At 45.3% G+C, this 12,349-nt stretch overlaps 1 protein-coding gene across 2 annotated transcripts in view; it reads left to right on the top strand.

Moving 5' to 3' along the window:
- Positions 1–12,349, top strand: part of LOC142011583 (uncharacterized) — a 50,746-nt gene that overhangs the window by 22,169 nt on the left and 16,228 nt on the right. For both annotated transcript variants that reach the window (XM_074991317.1, XM_074991316.1), the window contains 3 exons: positions 2,840–3,076; positions 6,835–6,909; positions 9,641–9,739. In XM_074991317.1, the coding sequence (XP_074847418.1) occupies positions 2,840–3,076; positions 6,835–6,909; positions 9,641–9,739 (411 nt within the window). The remainder of the gene's footprint in view (positions 1–2,839; positions 3,077–6,834; positions 6,910–9,640; positions 9,740–12,349) is intronic.

Here is a 12,349-nt window from a genome sequence, read left to right as displayed (position 1 = left end):
GTCATAGGATTTTAAAATGCAGAAATTTCAAGATTTCACCTCTTTGAAACTGAAGAGTTATGGTTGTATTTGTAGGAGTTCTGACCCAAAAAAGGAGCATATGAGGCTGTCACAAAGTTATTGTGGGGAGATTGCAGTACTGCTACTCTTATTTATGTGCTGCTGCTGGTGGTGGTGCTACCTTCTGAGCTGGACAGCAGGAGAGTAGAAGCTGCTGGCTGGGAGCCCAGCTCTTAAGGCAGAGCTACTGCCAGCAGCAGCACAGAAGTAAGGATAGTATGATATGATATTGCACTTTTACTTTTGCACAGCTGCCTGCAGAGCTTGAGCCCTTAGTCAGCAGCTGCCCACTTTCTGGCTGCCCAGCTCTGAAGGCAGCAGAACAAAAGTAAGGTGGCATAGGGAATTGCTGCCCTTACTTCTGCATTCCTACTAGTGGAGAGCTGCCTTTAGAGCTGGGTGTCTTGCCAACAGCTGTGCTTTCGGGCTGCCCAGCTCTGAAGGCAGCACAGAAGTAAGGAAAGCAATACCAGGACACCTTTAAAATAAACTTGTGACCCCGCTGCAACTCCTTTTTGAATCAAGGACCCCAGTTTGAGACACGCTGGTCTTCTCTCTGAAATCTGTATGGTACAGGATAAAAACACACAGAAGACCATATCTCCCAAGGGGAGACCTGATTTCACCGTCTGTGATGTGCTTTTCGTGATCATTAATTTGGTCGGGCCCTAGGAATGCTAATTAATAACACTTTGCTCCCACAGCATCTCTCCTCTGGTGATATCACAGTGCTTTTCATGGACTTGTGTAGGAAGGATCTATGTCCTTACACTACTTATGTTCTTATCACTGTGGTATGTGAAAGCAGGTCATGAAATGTATGTGTTTAAAAAGCCCTTAGCAGTTTAATTCTCTTCCATAAACCTATTAACACAACCAAGAAATCCTCAAATACATCGGAACATCTTGGTGGCTGGATTTGTGACACAAACATTTGTGAGGAAGGAGAGCATTGTTTACAAAAGGACACCCTCTTAAAGTGCACCTGGGTGTTTTTCTAAAAGTGAAGAGCAGGATGAAAATGACAAACTATGATCTGTACAAATATTTAGACGTTTTTGGGACCACCTTCTCTCTGTCAGTGGGGGTCCATCAATCAAGACTGGATGTCCTTATGAAAGGTATGCTCTTGAGGCTGTACGTTGAAGGTGCTGAGCTCTCTGGTTGCAATCCAGCAAAGCCTGAAGGCCATATGCTTACCTTTACTCATATGAGTAGTTCTGTTGACATCATGGTGACATGCATGGTTTAAACTGCGCATGTGCTTAAGTGCTTTGCTGAGTTGTGGCTAGATTGCTAAATCTTAATTCAACCACATGTTGTTGGGCTATTGGAAACCACTGGGAGAAATTTGGTAGCTTTTTGGTCCAGGAGGTTAGATTAGAAGAAGGGTCATCAACCTTTCCAAGGCAGAGTGCTGAAATTTGACCTTTTGACCCCTATGTACAGGCCGAGTGCCGGTGATACTTTTTAAAGTCACTAAGGCTACGTCTACACAGTGAGATTTTTTTCAAAATAATTTATGCAATTTGAACTATCCAAATTGCATAAATTATTTCAAAGTACCTTATTCTAGCCTTGGTACTGTCCAAATGGCAGCACGTTTCAGAAAAAGGGACTACTGTGAACATTCAGTTCCTCCTCGTGTGACAAAGGATACCAGAACTGGAATAGCGGTGCTGTTTCAGGTGCTGTGAAAAGCTGCGACGTTGCTGTTTTGGGATACCTTTGTATCCCGAAATAGTACCCACCATGTAGATGTAGCCTAATAGTCCTACTTATAACAGCTTCATTAATACATAAATTAAGATGCAGAGTTTTACTGTTTAGGTGGTGGTTGTGAGCATTAGCTGGTCTTTTGTTAATCCACAGGTGGCGTGGTGTTGAGCAAGCTCCCGGCTGCATGGGAAGGAGGAGTGTGACTGTGTTCCTGGCTTGTGTGCTAATGAAAATCAGCGTGCATGCCACTCGTGGCACCCATGCTGGGGGTTGCTAACCTCTGAATTAGATGATTATAATGGTCCTTCCTGGTATTAAAAATATCTGAAGCTATGAAATAAGCCCTAACCCTTTTTGGTGCTGTTTGCAGATTTGTACCAGGGACGTAATGGTAGCAGCATCAGCTGTGTGGAGGTGGGGTTAGGATCATTTGTGGCCCCTCTTCCCCATGCAAAGAACTTTGTTGACCCTTAGTGAAGCCTGAAGTGCTATGGAAGTTTTTGGTGAAAGGCACTATGAAATCCTCATTTTTATTTAGTGAATGTCCTTCCAAATGCCCTTCTCTCTGGCAATCTTGAAAGTGCCAATGCTCAATGAATTAGGTTTATTTTTCTTTTCCCACAAACAGTGTTCCAGATGCAGGAAGGAAACCTGAAGTTCCTTTTCCTTCTCTTCCTTTAACATCCTGTGCCCAGATTTCTACCTTCAAGACTTTGATTTATCCTTCCAGACAAGAAAGAATGGATGAGGCTCCTTTGACGTTTTTTCTTAATCCTGTGAAGGGGTTCCTGTTGAGCTGTGTGAGGCTTTCCTTTCCACGTGGGCTGTCTGCGTGCTACCTTCCAAGTGCTGTCAGCTTCTGCCAATCACAGAGCATGGAACTCTGTCTTTTTGCTACTGTGTGTGTAACTTTATTCAGTGGGTTTTGAATAAGGTCCTTAGTGAGGTCAAAGGACGTCTTTCCCTTGACTTTGGATCAGGCCTTACATTTTTGTTTATACTGTCCGAAATCCCTATCTCATTTTTAAAAAATCTATTTTTAAATGTTTTTTTTTTCAAGAAAACTCTAGCAGAGTTTCACCTGGTACCTTGGTTGTTGAAGCGGTCGGTGATGGGGATGGGAAAGGAACCATTTGGCCACATGCTGTGAGTGGGATAGAGAACAACAGTGCCAGAAAGGGAGTTCTTTGTGAGTCAGGGACAAAGACCGACGGTGGTTCTGCTCTAAGGAACTCAGAAGCCACGAGAGAAGACTCTGAGCTGCCACAGTCTGAAGAGGATGTTTTTTCCAATGTTGGTGAGTGTTCCCAGTAAAGCTACCCACTGCTGGAGTGCAGAATCTGGGCAAGGAAGTATTCAGCCAGTTGTGTTAACCTGCCTTTGTGGATTTTTCTTCCAGTATGCTGGCTTACCAGTGTTGATACTAGACTTTTTCCATAGCTTGTAGGTAAAGGACCATAAACAACTAGGGAGGGTTAAAAAAAACCTGTGGAGAGAGTGTCAGCTTGGGGACAGAGCTCTAAGCGTATCCTATTTTAGCAGCTGCGAAATGCCAATGCATTGGTAGTGCAGTTTAGTTTGTACAGTATAAGTCATGTAGAGTACAAAATCCATAGTTGCACCTGCAAATCAGAGAGTTAGACTCATTCCTGACCTAAACTGGCCCAGTCCAGAGATAGCGTGGTCCAGTGTGTAGGGCACTGGCGTGGATCTGGGGTTTATTTCCAGCTGTGCCACTGACATACCGTGTGACATCAGGCAAGTCACTTCTCCTCTCCATGCATTGCTTTTTTTTTTTCTCTCACTGTGGTTTGGCTTCCGATCACGATGTTTGTGCAGTGCCTAGCACCGCAGGGCCTTCATGGTGGTTGTGGCTTGCAGGTACTACCATGATAAAAATAACAGTAGTGCCAGGCTGAAGGCTGGGCCTTTAATATCTTCTGTTTCTCTTCCTAAGTTTTGAGAGGTTTGAAAAATAAAACAAAAAGTAGATTTGCTGCAGGTAATGCCTCTTTTTATGGTTAAGTTTTAAAAGCCTACTTAATTCAAACCAGTATTTGATTTTCATTAAGGTCCCTGCTATTGGATTCAGTTTTACACAAGGCATTAACATGTGGCAAACAGTGGGACCAGCAACCACCGTGGGCCTGGGAGTAAGGTGGGAGGGGAGCTTGGCTTCAGATGTTGCCAAGGGTAGAAGGGGTGGGGCTCAGGGCAGTCAGCCCTCCCCCAGCCCGCCAAGCTGCACACAGAGCAGCAGTACAGTGCTCTGCAGTGTTTCAAAGGGGCCTGGAGCTCTGGCCACTGCCACTGTTACTTCTGCAGTGGCTGTGGCTGGAATTCCAGGCCCCTTTGAAATGCTGGGCCCCTTGGTGATTGTTCCCTTTGTGTGTCCCCCCAGCACCACCCCCCCACCCCGGTCGGTTGGCCTGGTGGCAATGACAGAACAAGCAGCAACGGTCTCAAAAGTTGCAGTGGAGGTGGTCTGTCCTAGGTTGGGTATAAGGAAAAACTATGTCATTAGGAGGGTGCTGAAGCACTGGGATGGGCTGCCTAGGGAGGTGAAGGAATCTCTGTCCCTAGAGGTTTTTAAGGCCAGGCTTAGCAAAGCTCTGGCTGGAACGATTTAGTTGTGGTTGGTCCTGCTTTGAGCACGGGATTGAACTAGACCAGTGGTTCCCAAACTTTTCGGCATGACACCCCCCTTTTGATTTTTGAGAAACCCTTACATCCCCCCGCCTCTTCTTTACCATCATCCAAACCCCCTTTTAACAAAAAATTCATTTTGTAATTTAAAATAAACACAAACTTAATTTTAAATAACATTTTTATATCAAAAACAAGTACAAATTGTTTTTTCTGGACCCCCGCAGGCCACCAGAGCTGACCACAACAGTCACCTGCCTGCCTGCCTGAGACCTCCGCTGCCAAAGCCACCCGCCTGAGCCCTGCACCACCAGGGCCACTACTTACTAGCCACCTGCCCACCCTCTGGCTGCCTGAGTCCCTCCCTGTTGGGATCAGCTGCCCGACCCACCCACCCAAGCCCCACGCTGCCAGGACCAGCCACCACTTTCCATCCTGAGCTGCCTGAGCCGCACACTGCCAGTGCCAGCCACCCAAGCTCCACATTGCTGGGGCCAGCCACTCACCCACCAGCCTGAGCTGCCAAAGCCCCATGCTGTCAGGGCCAGGTGCCCGAGCCCTGCTCTGCTGGGGTCAGCTGCCAGCCCACGCTGCCTGAACCCTGTGATGCCACGGCCATGTGCCTGAGCACTGCGCTGCTGGGGCCAGCCGCCAGCCCGTGCCGCCTGAACCCGGAGATGCCAGGGCCACCTGCCCAAGCACAACAAGTCCCACAAGCTAGATGGCCACCTGAGCCCCGTGAGCTGCCTGCCTGAGCCCCTCCCATCCCACAAAGCCAAGGACCACCAGTCCCCCCTGCTCTTACTCCACCCCCCTCACCTGAGCCAGGCACCCCCAGCCTCTCATCTAATCCCATCCTTCTCCCCTCCCCCCACCCCACACTCACTCATCTTTGCAGCAGGCAGCTAGCTCCACCTGGGTCTTCACCAGCTGCCTGCTTCTTATAGCAGTTGTGCCGGGTCACCCACATAAAATGGCAGGGGCTGAGAGCCAGAAGCAAACACCGTCTCTTTCTTCAGGTGGGGGGAATAATGAGGGGGCTGGGTTGCCTCACGCGCCTCCAGGGGGGCAGGCCATCCATTTGGGAAACCATGGACTAGACGATCTCCTGGAATCTCATCCAACCCTAATCTTTTATGAGTCTGTGATTCTAAGGTGACTTGCCTGCAGTAACCCAGTGGGTCAGAGATGTCAGATGATGTAACTTAAGACTCCTTTATACTCAGACTCCATTAAATTGAGTACTTACAAGATGTGCTGCTATGAAAGGGACGTTGATGTAACCTACGCATTCAGAAGCCACAAGATGGTTTTGCTACTTTAATTTTCACTTTCTTTTAGTGTCAGTCGCTTTCCTTTCTACATTCCTTTCTTTGACTGTGTCTGGAGGAATGTGTGTATATTAAAGCCATTTCCTACTCCCTTATATTGAATGGGCCAAATTCCCAGCTTTGTAGGAAGGACTGCATGCAAATTATGTCAGTGGGTGAGAATTCAAAAGTGAGTGGCTACGTCTACACTACAGTGATTTTTCAAAACCAGTTCTTCCAGAAGACCTCTTCTGAAAAAACATCTTTAGAAAGAGTGCGTCCACACACACCAACGGATCGAAAGACTGACATTCACACAGCCCCTGCTCTTTTAAAAGAATGGGCCAGGGACTGAATAATCCAGCACCTTGAGCACTGCTTTCTGAAGAAAAGGGCCCATGGAGCATCTACACGTGCTTTTTTCCTAAAGAAGCTGTTCTTTGTGATCGGGGAGCAGAAGAGAGCTTCCAGAAGAAGAGCTGCATTCTTTTGATTTCAGATTGAAAGGGCACATTTTGTGTGGACGCTCCATGTGTTCTTTCGAAAAAGGGATGGATTTTCCAAAAGAACTTGCTAGTGTAGATGCAGCCAGTAAGTCTAGAATAAGTATAATTTGGTGCGCTTGGATGATCAGAAGAAGAGGTAAACTTCCTTCAGACTAATGGTATATTTACATACAGCCTCGGGTGTGTCTGCCACAAAGGTGGACACACACTAGTTTGCCCATGCCAGCATGGCTAAAAATAGGAGGGTAGATTTGGGTGGCGCTGGCTTCAGCGTGAACTAGTCCATATCTGCCTGGAATCCCTAGCATGCTTGTAGAGCTCCTGCGGAAGGTCATGCCATCATGTCAACACTGCTATTTTTAGCCAGTCTAGCACAGTTAAGTATGGGGATGTCTAGCAATGCTAGAGTCAGGCTGCAGTGTAGACGTATCCCAAGAGACTAACTTTTTCAGATGTCATTGTCCTCCCAGCAGCAGCAGCATTGTCTGTAGGGTGGGGGAGGAGAGGGACTGAAATATTTGAATGTGCTTGTTTAAAGCCATGTGCACCAATTCCAAATGCCATGTTTGTGTTTGGCTTTGTTTTTAATCTAGGAACATGGGATGTTGCAGAAGTGAAAGCTTATCCTGTGACTTTTGGGACCTTACCAGAGCTGTCCATGGAGCTACGTGAGTGGTCTTTCTGAGAATATTTTTGATTGATTTCCTCATGAGCTTTAGTCATCCACATCCCTGGATATTCAAACCCTTAAAAATTTTCCCTGACATTAGCCGTATTTCAGTGTTTTCTCTCACCCCTTGTTCACATTTGACATCTGATGCTCCAATCTTTTAGTGACTGACTTCAGTGTGTAGAATGGATGGCACCCTTGAGACCTGAGTGGTCCCAAATCAGGAATTTTGCTGGACCAGTGCTTCTGTGGGGACTGCTGGCTTCACTCACGGGCTCTCTTCCAGGCCGCTGGCCTGATCTCAGGCACTTGCCCCCAAGCCTTTGGCTTCCTGGCCCTGGCCGTCGCTCCTGCTCCCCATGTGGCAATGGCATCTCAGCCCTGGCCCTGGCCCCAACTATGGCTCCCACTCACTGACCACTGCCAGCTTCCCAGCCTCAGCTGCAGCTCCCTGGTCGCCACTGGCTTCTCAGCCCCCCTGGCTGTAGCTCCTTGGCTATGGCCAGCAGCTTCCCGGCCTCAGACTTCCCAGCCCCCACCCACGGCTCTCTGATAATGGCAACCCAGGTGCTGACAGCTTCCCGGTTCCTAGCCATTGCAGCATGGCCCTCGTTAGTTTCCAGACTCCTGCTGGCTTCCTGTCCATGGCTGCAAATGTCCGGCCCCAGCTGGGATTCCCATCCACTGGACTCTCAACTGGCACCTGCTCGCAACCTTCGATGCAGTCTTGTCCAGCAATATCTGTGGTCCTGCTGGACCAAGGATATTGCTGAATTAGAGAGTCCTGGATTTCAGCCTGTATTTCCTTGAACACAGTCCTACCCGTCCTGTCATCCTTGTATGTCTTTAAAACTCTTGGTGCACCCTAACCAGTTATTTTAAAAAACATATCTAAATGTCACCAAAATGAGCAATAAGTCACTATACTTTAGATCAGATAACGAAAAAGCACGAATCCCTCTTCAAATATTGCACCACTAGCAAATTCTGTCCTTATAATACCTCATAAAATGTTGGGCCAGTGACATGCTCCTTTTTACATGTAGGGAATGCTAGCTTGACAGCCACTGTTGATTGCAGCTGCAGGGAGGGAAGCAATCTTTCTGGGACTCTCCCCTTCCACTCCAGCTTCATCTGTGTGTTCTCTAATCTCACCTGTAATTATCTCTGTTTTTTCTGTGGCTGTTTGGCCAGCATCACCATAGACAGTATAACACAGACATATCAATGGTCATTGTCAAAGAGCAAAAAGGTAGATGTCTTACATTGGTTTATACACCAGAATTTCCACTGACTTCTGCTGGATAGTAACAGAGAGGGAGCCGTGGTAGTCTATATACTATCAAAACAAAAAACAGTCAAGTAGCACTTTAAAGACAAGCAAAATAATTTATTAGGTGAGCTTTCGTGGAACAGACCCACTTCCTCATACCATAGTCCTACCAGAACAGACTGAGTTTTGGATGTGCAAGAAATGCAGAATCTGGCTGTAAACAATTAGGCTATGTTAAGTGAAAGCATGTATGTATGTACATCCATCATATATGTTGAGCTGTGCAAGTCAATATCATGTAATTCTGTCCCACAGTAAGGTATTGTGGTATATAACTCATTCAAATATATGGAGACACTCATCTCATTGAGCTAGAAGGGACCTTGGAAAGCCATCAAGTCCAGTCCCCTTTGTTTTTTTTAAATCTGTTTGCCCCAGACCCCTAAATGGCCTCCTCAAGGATTAAGCTCATAACACTGGGTTTATCAGGCCAACGCGCAAACCACTAAGCTACCTCTCTGCCCCAGGATCATGTATTGCCCCAGGCCCCTAAAAGATTGAGCTCACAACTCTGGGTTTAGCAGACCAACACTCAAACCACTGAGCTATACCTTCCACTGTATTCAATCAGATATTTTCCAGTCTTGCATCAACAGTGTTCAGAGGCATCTCATAACGGACATGAGAGACAAAAACCAGTGCTTTCATCTGTGTTAGTGCGTGCAAAAAGGCAAGCTGCTACAGGGCAGATCTGCACAATTAGAAAAAATACTCGGGAAGGTTGAAAAAGGGCGACAGAAACTGACAAAAGATCACATTCTTGGCAGGAAGAAGAGTAAACAAGAAAAATATCAAGAGCAGAGCTAATCCGTAATACATGTAGCTTAAAAGTTTGATGTGCTGTAAGGAGTTCCTCTGAACTTGTATGAGTGAATGCCTCTGTTTCAATAATCAAGAAAAGCTTGGCTTCCTTTTTTCTGAGCTTTTTCTCTCTGCTCTACTTTTCATTACATGTAAAAAGAAATAACTGTGGGCCTGATTCAACTTTCTTTCAAGTCAGTAGGAGCCTTTCCATTGACTCAAATAGTGAGTTGGATCAGGCTTTGTATCAGGTGTATATTGAATGAGGTCCTTTTTGTAGTGACTGAAACTCCAATTTTACATTCCCCAAAAGTCATTTGCCAGCCAAACAGCTTACAACTTTGGATAATACATGTTTGGTCACTGCTCAGAGGGACATTCGTGTAGTAATGTAATCATGTACTGTCCTTGTTCGGCCTTTTAATAAGTTCAGTGTTATGAGCAACACATATTAATGTTTGCAGTCTAAATTCTATAATACCGCAGCTGTGCTGATCAGGAAAGGATTAGTTGGCCTTAACAATGTGATTATAGCTAAGAGATTGTTTGGTTTTGGCTTTGTTTTTTATTAAAAGGCATATTTGTTTTTACTCAGGTAATCTGAAGAGTAAATCATCTCAGGACAGCCCCTCCCAATATCATTGGAATGCCAATTTATCCTTCCTCACAGTGGACGATGCCTGGCTTGGACAGGGTACGTTCAGTTTTCTGACTGATTGACTGATTTGTGTAGTAACAGAGAGGTAGCCATGTAAGTCTGTACTCCAACAAAGCAAAGCAGCAGAAATGTAGCACTTTAAAGACTAACAAAATGATTTATTCAGTGATGAGCTTTCGTGGGACAGACCCATTTCTTCAGATCAATATCATTTCCGGTACAGACTGACATATATGAGTGTTTACTGTCTGTGGAGAGATGTATGCAGGTTACTTTCTGCCTTATTTGTTGGAGCATTTAAAAAAAAAAAGACACCAAGTACCTTTTGGCCAGTGGACCTGCTTCTTTGAGGAAGTCCGGCAGGATTCAATGTGCAGGCAGGGTAAAGTTCAGATGGGCCTGATTTTCTGAAGTGCAGAGCACTCCTAACTCCAGCCTGAAATCAATTGGAACAGCAAGCATTTTACACCTCCAAAAATCTGTCTGATATTTAACATGTGGTCAATTATCTTTTCAAAGTTCCTTCATGCTGCTTTTGTAAATAACGCCATTGTTTATTAAAACTAAATGAAGTTTACAAATCGCATTTGTTTTTTAGCATGTATCCTGGTTGTTTATTTTGTGCATGTCTGTCACCTTGAATAAGACTATTCATTTTTACTTTAGTTACAATACATTTCTAATAAATTGCTTTTCCAGGCTCCTTCGTAGTGCTTCAGGATTGCAGACACCTAAAGGAATTGTTCCTCTCTGGCTGTGTCTACACTTGTCCCCTACTTCTAAGGGGGCTTGGTAATCAGGGCCATGGGAGATTACTAATGAAGAGCTGCTGTGAATACTAATTTTCCCCAGTGGCACTTTGAAGTTTGACGCTTCAAAGTTGCCGCGGGGGAAAATTAGCCTAATGAAGTGCTGCGTATTCACTGCAGTGCTTAATTAGTAATCTCCCGTGGCCCTGACTACCATGCCCCCTTCGAAGTTGGGGGCAAGTGTAGACACAGCCTCTACATTTTTAAGTTTCTGGTGGATTTTTTTAATATTCACAAAAATATTTGTATTTCATAAAGACTTGTGTTTTGCAAAACCTAAATTTGGGAGTAAATTGGACTTTACCATATTTCTTTAAAAATTTATTTTAATCAAAATGTCTGTGAATTTTTAGGAGTTTTCACTTTTGTGTGTTCAAACAACAGTTTTAAAGGAACATCATGGATATGATTTCTGTCGTTTAAAACATGCGTTACTGGACAGGTTAAGTTATTGAAATTAAAAACAAGTGAAGGTTAATTTGATTTTTAGTATTTCTTAGATTTCCAAGGTGGAAGGGATCACTTTGATCAGTGTACTTTGTGTATTTTGTTTACTTTTCTCCTTCTTTTTTAAACCTAGGTCAGTGATGAGCAAAAAAAAAAAAGGGATTGGGCCTCATGAGTGGCCCTCCTTCATCATAGGCTGGGTCTACTCTCGTTGTGGAAGATGGAACGCTTTGGTTCAGCTGGTCAGTTTCCCCTGTCTCGCAAGTGGCAGGAAGTTGGGAACCAGGCAGCAACCTGGCTCCTGGCTCCCCTCTGCTTGCAGAGAGGGGAAACTGACCAGGAGTGGAGGGAAGCTGGGAGACAGGCTGCCCCTGGTTCCTGGGTTCCCTCCACTGGCTGGAGCTGGAAAACTGATGAAGGCTGCTACACTGGTCAGTTTCCCCTCTCTCCAATCAAGGGGGAGCCAGGAGCCAGGCTGCTGCTTAGTTCCCAGCTCCCCACTGCTTGTGGGACCTGGGAAACTGACCAGCTGGTCAGTTTCCTGGGTCCTGCAAGTGGCAAGTGGTGGAGAGATGGGAACCAGGCTGCTCCCTGGTTCCCAGCTCCCTACCACTCTGGGAGCCAGGAAACTGACCAGCCCTAGTGGGATGGTCAGTTTCCTGGCTCCTGCAAGCCCAGGGGAGCTGGGACCCAGGTGGCAGCATGAAAATTCGACTTTTATGAAAATTCGAGTTATGTGGGGGTTGCAGAAATGTAACCCCCGCATAACTCGAGGGTTTACTGTATAGACAGGAAGATGAGATTGGCACAAGGGCTACAGTTACACTAGTGAGTTTTGTCAACAAAATGGGCTTTGTTGACAAAACTCACAGAGCATCTACACCCAAAACAAGTTTTGTCAACAGAAACTGTAGACAAAAAAGCTGTGTAGATGCTTTTGTCAATAGAGTGGATCAAAAGATTGGGTCTATACAGAAATGTGAATCAATCTTTTGACAGAAATTTTGTTGGAACCTCTCTTCTGACAGTGACTTTTATTGACAGATTTCTATAGTGTAACCATAGCCAAGTGGTATGGGTATCTTGTAGCTTCTTGTCTTCACCTTTTGGCTAAGATCCAGTGAAGTATCACCCCAACCCAGGACAATGCTGGTTCTGTACCTTATGTATCTTGTGAACCGTGTAATCAGTAATTGTAATTTCTCATAACCTAAGCTTGACCCCAGTTGTTAAGTGTCTTTTCTTTTATAACTTGTGTAATGTCAACTTAATTTCAAACATTAGCTTTCATAATTTTTGTTAACATCTAATTATACTTCTGCTAGTGGGGCACTCTGTCCTGTGTGATCTCTTCCATCACTACATTCTATGTGCACACTTACTAAAGAGA

The sequence above is a fragment of the Carettochelys insculpta genome, chromosome 3 (genome assembly GCF_033958435.1).
Source record: "Carettochelys insculpta isolate YL-2023 chromosome 3, ASM3395843v1, whole genome shotgun sequence".
In the NCBI taxonomy this organism is placed as follows: domain Eukaryota; kingdom Metazoa; phylum Chordata; order Testudines; family Carettochelyidae; genus Carettochelys; species Carettochelys insculpta.
The sequence above is the reverse complement of the archived record's forward strand: the minus strand, read 5'-3'. Positions and strand labels throughout refer to the sequence as shown.